This window comes from Euleptes europaea, chromosome 14, assembly GCF_029931775.1.
Source record: "Euleptes europaea isolate rEulEur1 chromosome 14, rEulEur1.hap1, whole genome shotgun sequence".
In the NCBI taxonomy this organism is placed as follows: domain Eukaryota; kingdom Metazoa; phylum Chordata; class Lepidosauria; order Squamata; family Sphaerodactylidae; genus Euleptes; species Euleptes europaea.
Window position 1 is genome coordinate 32,430,934 of NC_079325.1, and position 16,418 is coordinate 32,447,351.

Sequence of the window (16,418 nt, forward strand, 5' to 3'; positions counted from 1 at the left end):
ATCACCATTCCCCTTCCTTTTCCTTTTTCTGGTTCAGTAGATGCTGCAACCGCTTGTGGGCCGTGGTTGAGCCCCCAATGCAGTTGGCTCTCAGGGGCTACAAAACTTCCCGAGTCCACCCCTCATGCTGTACCCTGCGGTGGTAGGTTTTTGCCTTCCTATCTGGTAGCCCTGTGGTGCGGTGCTTTTCTTTTGGAACCCGGTCTTTATTTAATTCCTTTGCCTGCAAACCAACCTGCCACCCAATGGTGCAAACAGGAAAGAAAACTTTTATCCAGGTTCTACCTCCCCAGCCACAACACCATCCCTTCCCATCATTGGATAGGCCCCTCCTTTAAATACTCAGTCATCAATCATATACAGCTAGGCCCCTCCTTTAAATACTCAATCATATGCAGCAGTAGAGGAAAAGTACCTCTGAGCATGTAAAGAATGCCTTTCCTTCACTACATAACAACTGCTGCCTGTCCCCACTTACTTTGTAAGCTTTATTTTCCCTTCTATCTATGTCTCTCAGCACCTAGGAGTCTGTTTTATGCATCTGACAAAATGGGCTCTGGCCTACTCAAAGCCAATAAACATGTTTGTCTTCATGGTAACGCAGGACTCTTTTTGTTGTTCTGGTGCTGCAGCAGATCACTGAACTATCCATCTGCAATTTCCTTCTAGGGCAGATGGTGGGGTTCCCATGTAGGCCTGAGCCCCAGTACCTCTCTTTTTGGAAATTGTACACTGTCCACTCTCCCTTGACAACATTCTGAGAACTCAGTCCAAAAAAACTTCCAAGCATAGAGCTCAGGGTGATCTTCTCACTGCTAAGCCTGATACTGTCCTGCTCTATCTAACTAGCCTGTTCTTTAGGGTTGCCAACCTCCAGGTAGTAGCTGGGGATCTCCTGCTATTACAACTGATCTCCAGCTGATAGAGATCAGTTCACCTGGAGAAAATGGCTGCTTTGGCAATTGGACTCTATGGCATTGAAGTCCCTCCCCTCCCCAAACCCCGCCCTCCTCAAGCTTCGCCCCCAAAACCTCCTGCCGATGGCGAAGAGGGACCTGGCAACCCTACTGTTCTTCCAGCTCCAGCACATTCCAGGGTCTCCAACTCAGTTGCCCTGTGGTGGCTTATTGAGGTTACCAGGACAGTCGCTAGAACACAGGGTACAGGTTCTTAAGAAAAGGATTCAAGCTGTCATCTACATTTGTACAAGATCAAATCCATTGAAAATAAGCTTCGTTTTGAATTTTTAGCCAGTTTTCCTTGTTATCTGTAAACATACTGAAGTTTTAGTTTTTTAAAGTCTGCAAGTTTATTCATAGCTGGTAAGATTAATATCAGAGTTAGGATGCCTACTTATTGTTTTCCAAGGGACATGTACCTTTCACTGCCTGAGACAGAGATCTAACAGGTCTCAACTGCCCACTCAGTAACACAGGGCACAATCTGCCAGGAAGTTCTCCTGTGCAAGTCCGGTTGAAATGAGCAACAGCATTCTTGTTCACATCAATCCAAGTGCACAGGAGAACTTAAACATAAGAAAAGCCCTGCTGGATCAGACTGAGGCCCATCAAGTCCAGCAGTCTGTTCACACAGTGGCCAACCAGGTGCCTCTAGGAAGCCCACAAGCAAGACGACTGCTGCGGCATTGTCCTGCCTGTGTTCCACAGCACCTAATATAAAAGGCATACTCCTCTGATACTGTAGAGAATAGGTCTGCATCATGACTAGTATTCATTTTGACTAGTAGTCATGGATAGCCCTATCCTCCATGAACATGTCCTTTCTCCTCTTAAAGCCTTCCAAGTTGGCAGCCCTCACTACATCCTGGGGCAAGGAGTTCCACAATTTAACTATTCCTCCGGATTGTGCCCCATAAGTCAAAGCTGTCGTGAGGTATGCTGATTGTCTCCCCTTCAGGCATGCCATCCCAACACCTGGAAAGGCAATATACTCAGCAAGGTTGAAAGGCCTGCTCTTGGGGGAAAGAAAAAAAAGCATTTCGTACCGCTGCTTTAAACACCTTGTAATAACTATAGCACTGTTACCACACACACACAGGCCCCACATGCACCTTTTTAAGCAAAGGATTTGATGCCATCAGCATGCTTATACGGTACATAGCCCAGTGCAGAATAATGGTCACTCAGCATGGAGAACAAGGGAGCTGGTAAGAAATATAGGTGCTCCTGAGAAACACGATCTGGAAAATGGTGCAAACCCGTGTGTACGCACATGGTACTGTATCTCCCATCCTTTCCACATGGCTCTCCTTCATACTCTGTCCATTAGGTATGCTGGGGACTTAAGTCACATGTGTGTGTGTGTGTGTGTGTATATATATATATAAATGTTATATAGATCTACGAATAATAAATGCATTTAATGTAATTAGCTGGTATATGGAAGCACCAAAATCCAGAGATGCTTTTGTGTTAGCAGTTTCAGAGCTGCTGGGCACCTCCAGCCAGTTGTGTATGTGTTGTTTGTTTAATTTTTTTTTTAACCTGCTGCTTGTGTGTTCTAAAGTATTACCTCCCTTTGGTATTTGGTCTTTTTTACAGAAGAAATAATGAGCCTCTCTATGCAAAGCACCAAGATAACTGATGAAGTTCCAGAGCAGGTGGGCAGCAAAACCTCTCCAGTGAAGTGAGATAAAGAAGAAAGGGATTGGTTATTTTCTGTTCAAAAGCAATAAGATACCCACCCCTACCTCCCATACACTGAAGCATCTTTTCTGGTTCAGATATTGGAGGTTTTCTCTGAGAAGCACTCTTTGCTCTGCATAGAAAATTTGAAGCCTGAGCCATTTTGCCGGCTTTCCAACAGATTCTACTCCACAGCTGCCTTTTCATTCCAACCTGTTACTTAAGGACAAACCTAATGGCATATGCAAAAGTGAACATAATCTAGTGTCTCTTTTAAAACACCTCTCCCCTGTTTCCTGAGGAGCACAGGTAAGGGAGGATGCCTAACCTTTTTCCTCCCATTTCCCTCCCATTTCCCTGCTCCAAATCCCTCCCCAACAAGCACACATGGCTTGCCATCATACAGTTCTAAATGCAGACAAATGTGCGTCTGAAACTCCTCCAGGCAGAGGAAGGCGCTGCTCAGCACAGGCAAATTGGAGAAGGGAAATGTTGGCTGTGGAAAGCCTCAAATGCCCAACTCTACACACAGTTTCACCAATCTCCATCGGCTGCCCAGAAGCAGCATTTTCTGATGAAATGGGCCAGTAAGGGTGATATTACACACCCCTCCACATAACTCATGTTTTGGCCATAAGATTAATGGGCAGCTAAAGACATTTGAAGATTTTGTGTGGTCTGCACAAAACTCTCTGGCTTCTGCCCCACTTCACTTCCCTCTCAAGCCATGGAAAGCATGAGCAGGACTAATATTGGTTGAAAATTCATCCTCTTGTGTCCTGGCCAAGTGGAAGGCAAGATGCTTTCACACAGATAGCGCAGTGTGGAGAGCAGAGAAGCGCCCTTCCAAAATACATGATGCATTCTGATCAGTCTGGCTCTTGAATTCAGTTTCTAGAGGCATGACATTTTATAAATCACTTGTGAAAACACCTGACATGTGAAAAATATTCCTTCAGAGTGCAGTAAGTGAGTAATGGTCTGTTTCTTAAGCTGTCCGTTGTACAATTCCTATTACTGATGACTATTACACAAGTGATACATATTGGCAGTGTGTGGGTGTGTCTTTTAAATATACCAAACTAATGAAGTTTAGCACTTAGTGACTGAAGTAAAGTTATATTTTAAATGCAATGCAGGTGGAACCTTGGCGAAGACTTGCTTCCCTCCCACACTCACACCCATATTTGTGGGGAGCATGCATTTTCCTCATTACAGCTCGCATGGGGTTCATGCATTTTCTCGGCAGCTGAGTAGATCAGCCACGGGCAGCAGAAGGCTTGCAGAGGGACTGCTCTGTTGCCCACAGGGGTGTTGCCATGGGGGGGGGAGGGCATTAGGGATGGGGGGAGGTGGAAGCTGGGAAAACACCGCATAAACGTCCAAGCGGGTTTCTCTTCCGGACAGAGGGGTGGAATCAGCGTATTCCTCTTAGAATTAGAAAACAATTCCATTGATTGGTCTAGTTTCAGGACCAGGGCCAGCTCAAAATATTTTGGTGCCAGAAGTAAAAAACCTAAAGGGTGCCCTCCACTGTGAATGAATATGGAGCATAAATCCCTGGGATATTCTCCTGCAAAAGCCCTAGTGACATGAACGAGAACTACTGGGCTCTTTTGATATAACTGGGGCTTGCACAGGAGAACTACCTAGCGGATTGACCCTTGAGTAGCGTTTCTCAGCCCACGCTTTGCTACCTCTGTGGCACTCCGTATCTGCAGCAGCTACTCTCTCCTGCCTCCGCTGAGAACCACTGTTTGGGGAGGCCCCGCTCACTCTGGGCCGCCTTCTAATCCAACACGCACCTCCCAAAGAACATCTGTTTTCACATATTTGTACAGGAGGGAGTGTTTAAAAAAAAACAAAAAACCCTTCCCTTTTGAAGTTCAGAGCAAAATCCCCAACAGGAATAAATAGGGGTGATTTGATCAAGCACCAGAACAGTTCAGCACACCCCCGTCACTAGGCCCCTGATTTCAGCAGGGGAACAGTATTCATCCCAGTGTGCAAAATTCTTCGTAACAGTGGCCACGTGTGCCATAAAGCAGCCCCTGGGAAACCACAAACCAGGGGACTCAAATGGCTTGAATCACTAGCGCTGTGGGAGAAAGACACATTTGAAGTTGGTGACCATTAAGTGACACAAGCATCCTCACCCCACCCCAGTGGACAATTTAAATGCTGGAATATCATTCTTCAGCTAAGAGATTCCTGTGACTTGTGGATTAAAGGGGAATCGTGACAGTGGGGAGCAAGGGGTGGGTGGGTGGCTCCTGCCCTACAAATCCCCCAGAAAGCTCTCCCCAACTCCTCAAAGCTTCTAGGCGTACCCTAGTGAACTACTAAGGAAAAGCCACTCTGGGGCTCCCAACCTCTCCCTTTCGATGTCACTCATCAGAGGAAAAGTTCCCCTGTTGCTCCCATGATTTTGTAGCAAGAGTGGAGGGAAGAGCAGAAGGCAATGGGAGAAGTGGGGAGGGAGGGGGGGAAGAGGCCAAAGGAGCCATTCAAGACTCTGTCTTCTCTTTCTTCTTACTCTTTTTCAGAAAGGAGGGAGCCCGGAATTTCTTCTTCTTCTTGGAAGGAGACTTGGACGGCGAGCCTTCCGGGGACATGGGTCCACTGGTGACAGACTCGTTTTTGTCCTTTGCGGTGTCCGTGTCTGCATTGGTGGTCATCTGGCTAATTCCTTTGCTGAGGGCATCCTCTACATTTTGCTCATCCTCTTTCCCGTTCTCCATCACTGCCGCCGGCTGGCCGGTCGGGTCTGTGGCAGCAGGATCAGCAGGTGTTAGGCTGCTCTCTGTCTTCTTCCCACCTTTCCAAATGGGGAGGAAAAAAGAACATGTGAGCACTGATAGATGCCCCTGGCTTCAATGGGAGAAACTACCTGGAGGCAGTGTTGTGGTGTTGCACCAGGGCTGTGGAGACCCAAATTCAAATCAGCCATTCTGCTGTACCGACACCCCAGGTATGTGCTACAGGATGCACTGTAATTTATAGATTACACATATCACATCCAAACCTGTGCAAAGAAAACTGTGCAAATAAGCAAACGGTAAACGACACAGGAAAGCTCCTACAATTACACAAGGATTTTCATACTGCTTCACGCTGAGCTGGTCCATCTGTCTAGCTAGGAGCTGGCAGAACTGTAGGAAACATCCATGATTCAGCTCAATACAGTTAGCATCTCAAAAGTAATTTGAGCGAGAAGCTTCCAAGGGGTCTTGCACAGCCTGTCCCCACCACAGCTATATCAAGGCCATTGCTGGTTCTGCCTCTTTAGAGTCTCAAGGCAAACTCCTCCCTAGCCCCATAACTGGGAAAACTGGGAATGATCTTAAAACCTTCTGCATGCAAAGCAAGTGCTTTTCAGCTGATGTATACGTGTATACTTTATAGCTCCAACATGTATACTTTGCAGCTCCAACAATGAAGCTGCCGTTTACTAAGTTATACTGTTGGTCTATCAAGCTCTGTATTGTCTGCTCTGACTGGCAGCTGCTCTCGAGGGTCTCAGGTTGAGGTCATTCATGTTACCCACCTTCCTGGTCCTTTTTAACTGGAGATGGCAGGAAAGGGACCTGGAACCTTCTGCATGCAAAGCAGATGCTATACCCCTGAGCCACGGCCCCTCCCTCAATGAAGGGAACCTTTCTCAGTCCTCGAAAGCTGGACTGAATGTGGCTTAAAGTATCCCTCCCTCCTCCAGGTGGGGCGGGTAAGCTAAAAATTGAGAAAACAGCCTCTCCGTACTTACTAAAGTGACAAGTATTCAGACTCAGAAGTAACTCCTTTGATGAAAGCAACATATGGAAAGAGAAAGGAAGACATTGTGGAGAGAAACACGCCAAACACAATGAGACATAATGAGACAATGAAAAAAAATCACATAAACAAAAGAAAAGAAAAAAAACACCCAGCAAGAGAAGCCACAGACAAACATGTCTTCTATTCCGTAAGGGGTAAGCATCATGTCGTGCTGCTCCTGTATGTGATCGGACCACCTTCCTCTGCAAAGTGTTCTCAGACAGGACAGGCGAAAAGGGCAAGGTGAACAGCCAGTCACTTTGAGCTTACGGTTCCAAGAAAACAGCTGGTATGGCTGGCCTGAGGACTCCCTTTCCTCCTGCCCTGTCAAGTTGCCTCCTCCTACAGGTGTTTTGCAAGGAGCCCTTGGGGCTTCAAACGTAGTGGATTTCCACGCACGCGCACGCACAAGTGAGTAGATGCTACTGGAGAGGCCCAACTATTATGTGGCCCAGTCACCACAGGAGCCTCAAGAAGGAAGGATAACTATAAATGAAGTAAGTAAATACATCAGTAAATTCCTTTGCCAGCGTGGTGTAGTGGTTAAGAGCGGTGGTTTGGAGTGGTGGACTCAGATCTGGAGAAACGGGTTTGATTCCCCACTCCTCCACATGAGCGGCGGAGGCTAATCTGGTGAATTGGATTTGTTTCCCCAATTCTACACAGGAAGCCAGCTGGATGACCTTGGGCTAGTCACACTCTCTCAGCCCCACCTACCCCAAAGGGTATCTGTTGTGGGAATGGGAAGGGAAGGTGATTGTAAACCAGCTTGAGTCTCCCTTAAGTGGTAGAGAAAGTCGGCATAAAAAACAACTCTTCTTTTTGCATTCTCCCTGCTCTCCCAACACCATTGTCCACTCTGTGTGTGTAACGTGCCATCAAGTTGCAGCTGTTCTTATGGCGATCCCTTTTTGGGGTTTTCATGGCAAGAGACTAATAGAGGTGGTTTGCCAGTGCCTTCCTCTGCATAGCAACCCTGGTATTCTTTGGTGGTCTCCCATCCAAATACTAACCAGGGCTGACCCTGCTTAGCTTCTGAGATCTGACGAGATCAGGCTAGCCTGGGCCATCCAGGTCAGGGCCCATTGTCCACTAAAATATGATTAATCATCTGGGGACTGCATAGGATTTTTACCAAGATGGTTTCTGGATGCAGTGATTACTGGCAGGCTGGCTGAAGACGGCAACTACTGCATAAGAGCCAGCATGGTGTACTGGTTAACAGTGGTGGTTTGGAGCGGTGGACTCTAACCTGGAGAACCAGTTTTGATTCCACAATCCTCCACATGAGTGACAGATGCTAATCTGGTGAACTGGGTCGGTTTCCCCACTCCTACACACGAAGCCAGTTGGGTGACCTTGGGCTAGTCACAGCTGTGTTAGAGCTCTCTCAGCCCCACCTACCTCTCAAGGTGTCTGTTGTGGGGAGGGGAAGGGAAGGTGATTGTAAGCCGGGTTGATTCTTCCTTAAGTGGTGGAGAAAGTCGGCATATAAAAACCAACTGTTCTTCTATGTGTTCCAAATGGTGCAAATAAGAGCTCAGAACAGAAACCATTTACTCCAGCATTTTGTTTCCAACATGGCTATCCCTGATGCTTGAGGAGGTTTCCAAGTGGGGATGGTGTACAGAGGTGCCCCTCTGCATCTGGCCATCAGAAGTCTCCAAACATGGCTAACAGCAATGAATAGAACCAACCATCTCCATGAATTTGTCCAGCCTGTCTAAAAGCTATCAGAGTTCCTGGCTATTACCTCACCTTCTGGCAGTGAGTTTTGTTAAGTTAATCATGCCCTGTGTCATGAACAAAAGCTGGCAACCCGGATTCTTGGAGGCTTACAAAGGTTCGCCTTACCTTCTGAAGACTTGGATGGTGACATGGGTGGGCTCTTCAAGCCAGGCTTTGTGGGGTTCTGTACTGTGGCGTTAGCAGTAATTTCAGCTGGGGAAATCACCTGTTCCTCTGCATCAACATCTTTCTCACCTGGAAGGAGATAGGATGAAATGAGAGAAAGATGACCATCAGGGTCGAAGGAAAACAAAACCATCTTCTTGGTAAGTTTGTAAACAGGATCTGATCCTACATTTCTAATTAGAATGCTTAGCTTGCAGAACTGTACCCGTCCCACAGAACACCACACCTGTAATAACTGGACTCCTATAAGAATAAGATTATACCAGCTCCAACTTTCAAAGAGGTCTCAGGCTGGAAACTGACGGTGTCCTTCCAGCTTCAGCTATTGACAAGTGCATACACAGTCATCCTTCATGTTGCCGATTCAAGATCTGCTGCTGGCTACTGTAGCCTGTACAAATCACCCATCCTTTCCCCTCCTTGCCCTGTTGTCTGAGGCCTAACAGATTTTGCAGCTTTCCAAGTGATTCAAAACCGCATAAGACCCACTTGATCAGAGGTGAAAGCAGGACAAAGAAGACCCTGAATGGGGCTGGTAGTGCTGGCTGCCTATGCCACGTACAACACTTTTCAGTAGGTTGTTGTCCTTTTCCAACCTAAGCCCCATACTCCCAAACCAGCACCTCTTTCTTCTTTTGGGCTCAGCGGCTGGTAGTTATGTGAATGGGGCTTCCACAGCGTTTTCCCCTCTCTTAAAAACAGGTGCACAGATTGTGACCACAACAGGGAGATTTTGGAGGAAAGCTTCAAACACCCTTCCCTGCTCAGTCCCCATCTGAATATGGATTCCACATGCCTGTTTTATAGAGGGAGAACATTCAGAGCTCCATTCTCAGAACTACCAGCATTTCATTGAGCTGTCAACTGATGGTACCCTCTTCCTGCCACACAATCCACTCTGCATTTTTATTGCCTGCTATATTTCAATGGGCCAGTGCAAGGCAATTGTTATTTCTAGCTCCCATTATATCCAATGGGCATAACAGCATCTCTCATTGTTCTCAGTGGGCAATCCTGTCATTCATTTGAGTACATCGCTTGAAGAGGTGGGGCCAGAAGATGTATATAAATTGTGGCTTCCCTAGAAATCTGGGACAATGAGTCAAGAATAGCTTGGTCCTGAAGCTTCTCCCTTGTGGACTTTTATTTGTGCCGTCAAGTCACAGCTGACTTATGGCGACCCCATAGGTTCACATTTAACACAATAGGTTATGTCTCTATGGAAATGAGTTTCAGTCCTCCTGCTAGCTCGAAGGTTCTGGTCCTCAGCAACATACGAGCCACGTGCACATTCTGCCCCGGATACTTACCATCCAGACCCAATTTCTTTCTCTCCACCTCTTTCTTGTACTCCTCCAGCTCCTGGTCTGTTAGCTGGCTGAAGGGGTTTGGTGGCTCTGCCTCAGGAGGACTGTCCTCGTGGGATGCATCTTTCACCTCTCCGTCTGCCAAGTTACTGTCTGTTGACTGCAAGGTAGACAGGCACAGTGTCGCTCTGGTCAGGATACCAAGGGTATAGCGAAGGCAACTTGAAAACAAGGCTGTGCACATGAACCTATGAACCTGCCTTATACTCAGACCACTGATCTATCACTGATCTATCATTACTGTCTGCCCTGACTGGCAGCAGCTCTCCAGGGTCTCATGTAGAGGTTTTTCATATCATCTGCTGCCTAATCCCTTTAAGTGGAGATGAAGACGAAGATGAGCTGGTTTTCATATGCCGACTTTCTCCACCATTTAAGGAAGAATCAAACCGGCTTACAATCACCTTCCCTTCCCCTCCCCACAACAGACACCCTGTGAGGTAGGTGGGGCTGAGAGAGCTCTAAGAGAGTTGTGACTAGCCCAGGGTTACCCAGCTGGCTCCATGTGGAGGAGCGGGGAAACCAATCCGGTTCACCAGTTTAGCATCCGCTGCTCATGAGGAGTGGGGAATCAAACCCAGTTCTCCAGATCACAGCTCCAAACCACCGCTCTTAACCACTACATCACACTGGGGATTGAACCGGGGACCTTCTGCATGCAAAGCATATCACCTACCAGCCCCAGTGCTTTGGACAGTTTATCTTATTTTATCCAACCCTCTAATTTCTATCTCCTCCTTTAAAAAAAAAAAAAAGAAACTCAGGGTGCTGCCTGTTGCCTTCACAACTACTTGGTGAGATAGGTGAGGCTGAGAGAGAATGCCTGGCCCATGGCTATCCCAGGAGGCCCACCCCCACCCACAGTCTGACACCCTCTTCACTACACCCCATGGGCTCCAGAGCAGAGCACCAGAGTCCTACAATGGCAAGTACCGGGCTTCTGCTTTTTTCTGCTATCACGCTGGCAAGCAGCTGAGACTGGGGTCCTGCTGATTTCACATCCTGTCGGTTTTGTTCTCGAATCTGCAAGAAGAAACCAAAGAAAATGGAACACGTCAACAGTCTCTGGGGAAGGGGAACCCCCTTGAAGGAGACAATCTCATTTGATACAGAGGTTCAAAACAGATGTGACACCGGAAAAGCCATGATTGGAACTTCCCTAGCGTTTTTAAAAGGCTAATTGCTGTACAGGACCTCAATTTATAGAAGGGTCTTGGCATAAGACAGGAGGAATATAATCCTCCCCACTCCCATGTTAACTGTGGAAAGATAAGATTGGCAAAGAGAAAAATGGATGTCTGTTTTTCTCTCCACGGAAAGGGAAAAAAATGTAGTATCAGTAGACCAGCAAACTGGAACCATCCATAAAGAAAGTAGTGCTTTCTGCATACTATTCAGGGTTCTCACTGTATATGCAGCAAAATATTGATGTTTAAGGAAAGAAGACACTCCCTCTCAGTTCAGGGGCAGGCAATTGTGATTAGCAAAGCCATGTAGGGGTGGAAGAATTAAGCCCTTTTTCCCCCTGAACTGCAACCCCAGCAGAAATCAGGGCCCTGTGTATCAGCTACTATCCTAATAAAATGCTGAGCAGGGCTGTTACCGCACTTGTATTCCCAGCAATGTATTAAGAGTTTGAAAAAGTTATAAAAAATACTGTTCGCACTTTGTTTGGCCCCTTTAGCTGTGAAGACGTCTTCCAACCATTTATAAGCCGCGGCATCCAAAAACCCTTTTAAAGCGATGTTTTCTATAGCATTTTCAAACTCTTAATACATCGCTGGGAATACAAAGTGCGGTAATTCAGCAGGTCTATTCAGGCACAGGTCTCCCAGCATCACATCTGTTCAAGCTCTTACTGCTACTTCTGGAGGTACCCTGCAAGTGATGCCAGGCTTGAATTGGGACCTTTGAGGGTCAGACCATAATCCTCCTCACCCGACACAGGAACAGCCGAGAGTTTTCAGCCCCTTTACCAAACTATAGTTCCTAGGATTCTCTGGGGAAAGACATGATGGTTAATATGGTATAAACCTAAAACAGGCTTACTGTATGAATATTCCCCGTAGCAATGAGAGGGTTCCAGATCAGAAGCTGGGACATCCAAAAGAGTTAGGTAAATGGTTCTGTACCTTGTTCCTCATTTCCAGAACTTCTTGTGGGTCTGTGTAGAGAGGCACAAATTGGTTTGAGTATTCAATTCGGATTGGCATCCCACTACTGGATTTCTCCACTTCATCAGCTTTCATCCACTGGACAATACAGGGGGGGAAAAGATTAAATTAGCAGAGGAGAGTGTTACGGATTCCGTGGACTGCCAAAAAAACAAATCAATGGGTTATAGATCAAATCAAGCCTGAACTGACCCTAGAAGCTAAAATGACTAAACTGAGGCTATCATATTTTGGTCACATTATGAGAAGGCAAGAGTCACTGGAAAAGACAGTCATGCTAGGAAAAGTTGAGGGCAGCAGGAAAAGACCCAACAAGAGATGGACTGACTCAATAAAGGAAGCCACAGCCTTCAATTTGCAAGATCTGAGCAAGGCTGTCAAAGATAGGACATTTTGGAGGACTTTCATTCATAGGGCCGCCATGAGTCGGAAGCTACTTGATGGCACTTAACACACACACACATTCCCTTAAAGGTGGAGAACAGCATGTGGAGGACTTCTGAGGGAGAAGGTTTGAGGTTTTGCCTTCTGCATTCAAAGGTGTTCACTCAGCTTTTGCTTCAGGATGAGGAATAGCCCCTACACACACACACACACACACACACACACACACACACAACCAGACAAATTTAGCTTAATTCTAAGTAGCGAAGGGCTTTCAGAAATAGGTGTGACTAATTGTGATTCACCTAATCTTCTGATTATCCAACTGTGTGAAACTGCAAGCATCAGTGGTCATCCTATCAATCAGTTACAGAGTCACATGAGATGTAGAAGAAGAAGAGTTGGTTTTTATATGCCGACTTTCTCTACCACTTAGGGGAGACTCAAACCGTCTTACAATCACCTTCCCTTCCCCTCCCCACAGCAGACACCCTGTGAGGTAGGTGGGGCTCAGAGAGCTGTGACTAGTCCAAGGTCACCCAGCTGGCTTCATGTGTAGGAGTGGGGAAACAAATCCAGTTCACCAGATTAGCGTCCGCCACTCATGAGGAGGAGTGGGGAATCAAACCCTGTTCTCCAGATTAGTCCACCACTCCAAACCACTGCTCTTAACCACTACCCCACACTGGCTGTCAAGTGACTAAATTGCTGGATCAGGACTAGGGAGACTTGGGTTCACATCCGCCCTCAACCATGATGTTCACTGGGTGTCCTTGTCTTCTTTCAGTCTAACCTACTTCGTAGTAGACCTTAGGCTAGTCACAGCTCTCTTAGAGCTCTCTCATCCCCACCTACCTCACAGGGTGTCTATTGTGGGGAGGGGAAGGGAAGGTGATTGTAAGCCGGTTTGAAGCTTCCTTAAGTGGTAGAGAAAGTCAGCATATAAAAACCAACTCTTCTTCTGTTTGACAAGGATATACAAGACAGGCAGTGGCTGGCATTTACCATGGTTTTGGTCCTTTGACTCCCTGCACTTCCCTGGCTTTCCTCAGACACGTTCACTCGTAAATAGGTGTTTGGTGTATTCAGCCAACGGGTCTTTTCTTTCTGTTGCTTCTGGGCATGCTGCCGGAGTGTTGAGATGGGCGCCCCCTCCTCTTCAAAGATGAATGCTGTGACAGTGGCCGGGATCTCCACTTCGCTCTTATGCCTGCTTTTCTCCTGGACGAATGGATAGCGATATGCATATCCAGTCCGATAGCCCTGTCAGGGACAAAGAAGGCTCCTTGAGCGCACATTTGCATAGCTACCCAAGACAAAAGTGTGACGAACTGTGAAGCTACAGGAAGTCCTCAGGAATTTAGCTTCCATAACCCCTCTTGCAAGTTATTTTTGGACTGTATAGATCAGGGATTGCCAGCCTTTTGGAGCTTGAGGGCACCACTGGAATTCTGACATGGCATGGTGGGCGCAGCAGCAAAATGTCTGCTACAAAATGTCTGCCACAGGAGATGGAGTCAGTCACAAAATGGGTACCACAGCTTACCTTCGGCAACCCTTCTTTGGTGGTGGCAGCTGCTGCCAAAGCAACATTTTTTTTAAATCTCCAAAGCCAATCAAATCTCCAATGGCCAATCAGAAGCCTTACTGGGAAAGTCCCATCTGGCCCCATCCATTTTCTGAAAGCACTTGGAGGGTGCAAGGAAAGGTATTGGCAGGTGCTATGGTGCCCATGGGTATCATTTTGGGGGTATAGATCATCCTATTGCTTATCCCTAAACTCTACTAAGCTCTACTAAGAGTGCAGGGTTAACTGATCTGATTTATCGGTTCAGCGTAAGTCAGTGTGATCTCTCAGTGAATTGCAGCAGTTCCCGTGGTTGTGGCAGACTAGAAATATTCAACACTTTCTTTTTGAGGAGAGAAGATAAACTCTTCTTGCACCCTGAAGCTCTAAAATTGTAACCATCCATTGTTAAAGCAACTTCGGCTGAAACTATCTAGGAACCCATATGTTCGAGATAACTCCCAAAAGGTATACTAGAGGTTTAGGGAAGTCCACGCAAGAAGAGCACAACTCATGTGAAGTTAACCGGCAAAGATGGCTTCTCCACTTGGCAACAACATACAAGGTTGTCCAGCATCCTCATGAGAGCTTCAAACTCATGTTCTCCCAGGCGACTTTTCTGCATGGGTCCAAAGGTGCTCCCAGCCCATCGGACCGAGCCAACATCGTGGGGCCTGTGTTTTTCTCGCTCCAGCATGATCAGATTCTCTGATCCGCCAGCACTAGTCAAGGCTGAGACCTAGAGGACAGAGTCAACAGGAGAGGTGTAAGAAGCGTGATAGGAAAGCATGTCTCTAGAAACACTGCACTGTTTCTAGAGTTTGTAGGTAAGCAATTTGGACTCTCTTAGGGCACGTTACAGGCAGCTCCAGCCTAAATCCTGGGAAGCAAGAGTCAGTTCCGAAGCCTGTCAGGAGTGTAGGATTTGCCAAACAGGACCCAGCAGGCCACAGCAGCTCCTGCAATGGAGGATTAGCAGCTGAAGGGATCAGTTGGGCTATGAACACAGGCCAGAACAGAAAAAATAATATCCTCAAATATTTACCATTTGTGATATTTCCTTATCTGCTCTCTCACATTCTGTAAATGAAATTAGAAATTTAGAACTGAGAGTTTATCCCAAAGTTTACACTGTGAGTCTTTTAGACTCATTGGCATATCATGGTTATTTTGGTAGGTATCCAGTATAAAACCTCATAAACTGTCATTGCATAATGTTTATCACTGGTGTCTGATACAAAATGCACATCCTCAACCACCAAATTCTAGGTACTGTTTGCATCCCAAATATTAAATTGCCAAATAGCAAATATTGTTTAATGACAACTGTTGTGACTTAACAACAACCGTCAAATACTTTTGAATACCAATGATAAAATCTCAAATACAAACATTAAAATATAGGGGGGAGAGAGATTTAATGCATTTATTTAGTACAGTTTTATCCTGCACTTCTTCCAAGGAGCTCAGGGCAGCATATATTGTTTTCTCCTTCTCCATTTTATCCTCACAACCCTGTGAGGTCGGTTAGACAAAGAGAAAATGACTGGCTGCGGACAATCAGAATATTCCACCAGGGTCAACCAGCAAGTTGCACAGCAGAGGGGAGATTTGAACCTCAGACCTAGTCCAAAACTCTCTTAAGCATTGTAACAAGGGTGGACTGGGAGAAAATCTGGCTCTGGAAAAGCACGTGCGCACACAAATGCACACACGCACAGAAGGGAGAAAGATCCTGCAGAGCCAACCCCACACAGGAGTTGGCCAGGTGCCTCCTTCCCTGCCCCAAGCACACCAAGGGTTACCCCTCACTTGGGGCGGGTGGAGAAGTGCCCCCACCCAAGCAATCAGTCCACCGGGACTCTTCCTGGTGGCCCTAATGGCTAATCTGCCCCGGACTACACCACATATTAAACACTGAGGATTAACATTCAGCATCAAAAATCACAAAGGAGAATTTTGAGGAGGGTTGAAAAGCAAAATGGCCAGCTCCAGCCACTCTCCATAACGGCAAGAGAGCAGCATCTTTGGATGCCTTCGATCACCAACCCTACTTGGAAGGAGGAGTCCTGTGTGGAGTGAGTGGGTGGGCCTGCGTTGCCACCCTTTCACCTGCAGGTGGCTCCCATGCTGGGCCGTGGCACGTGGCTGGCTGACCTAGTTTTTTCCAGCTGAAGAAGTAGGCTGATGTACAGAGGGGAGGACAATAGTGCCGAGACGCTAACAGACAGTGATCGCAGCCTGTCTGCAGAACCAATGCAATCAAATCTGCCCCTTCGCTACAGAGGTGGTCGGTCATTGTCCAGAGTAGGCAGAACTGAAGAGGGGGGAGGGGTCTCCTGCCGTATTTTGCGGGCACTGTTTTTAAAAAGCCCCACAAAAGGCAACAGCGGATGCTGGACAAGGATTTGGATAAATCAGGGCACAACCTTTCCCCTCCAAAATGGGGGAACCAGCTATATTTTCTAGGAAGTAGCCTGGAGGCTGAGAGAGCTAAGCGCACCAGTGAGCAGAGATCTGTCCTTCTTCCCCCTGCCCACATTGTTCTGGGCAG

At 46.9% G+C, this 16,418-nt stretch overlaps 1 protein-coding gene across 1 annotated transcript in view; it reads right to left on the reverse strand.

Annotated features, from left to right (window-relative positions):
• Window positions 1-5,015: 5,015 nt before the first annotated feature.
• The window catches only part of ADD2 (adducin 2), a 57,519-nt gene continuing 46,116 nt past the window's right edge, over window positions 5,016-16,418 (reverse strand). Inside the window, exons 9-15 of the mRNA XM_056860406.1 lie at window positions 14,427-14,603; window positions 13,303-13,560; window positions 11,872-11,991; window positions 10,673-10,762; window positions 9,683-9,839; window positions 8,313-8,441; window positions 5,016-5,463 (exon numbers count right to left, since the gene is read on the reverse strand). Coding sequence (XP_056716384.1) covers window positions 5,153-5,463; window positions 8,313-8,441; window positions 9,683-9,839; window positions 10,673-10,762; window positions 11,872-11,991; window positions 13,303-13,560; window positions 14,427-14,603 — 1,242 coding nt within the window. The 3' untranslated portion in view covers window positions 5,016-5,152. The remainder of the gene's footprint in view (window positions 5,464-8,312; window positions 8,442-9,682; window positions 9,840-10,672; window positions 10,763-11,871; window positions 11,992-13,302; window positions 13,561-14,426; window positions 14,604-16,418) is intronic.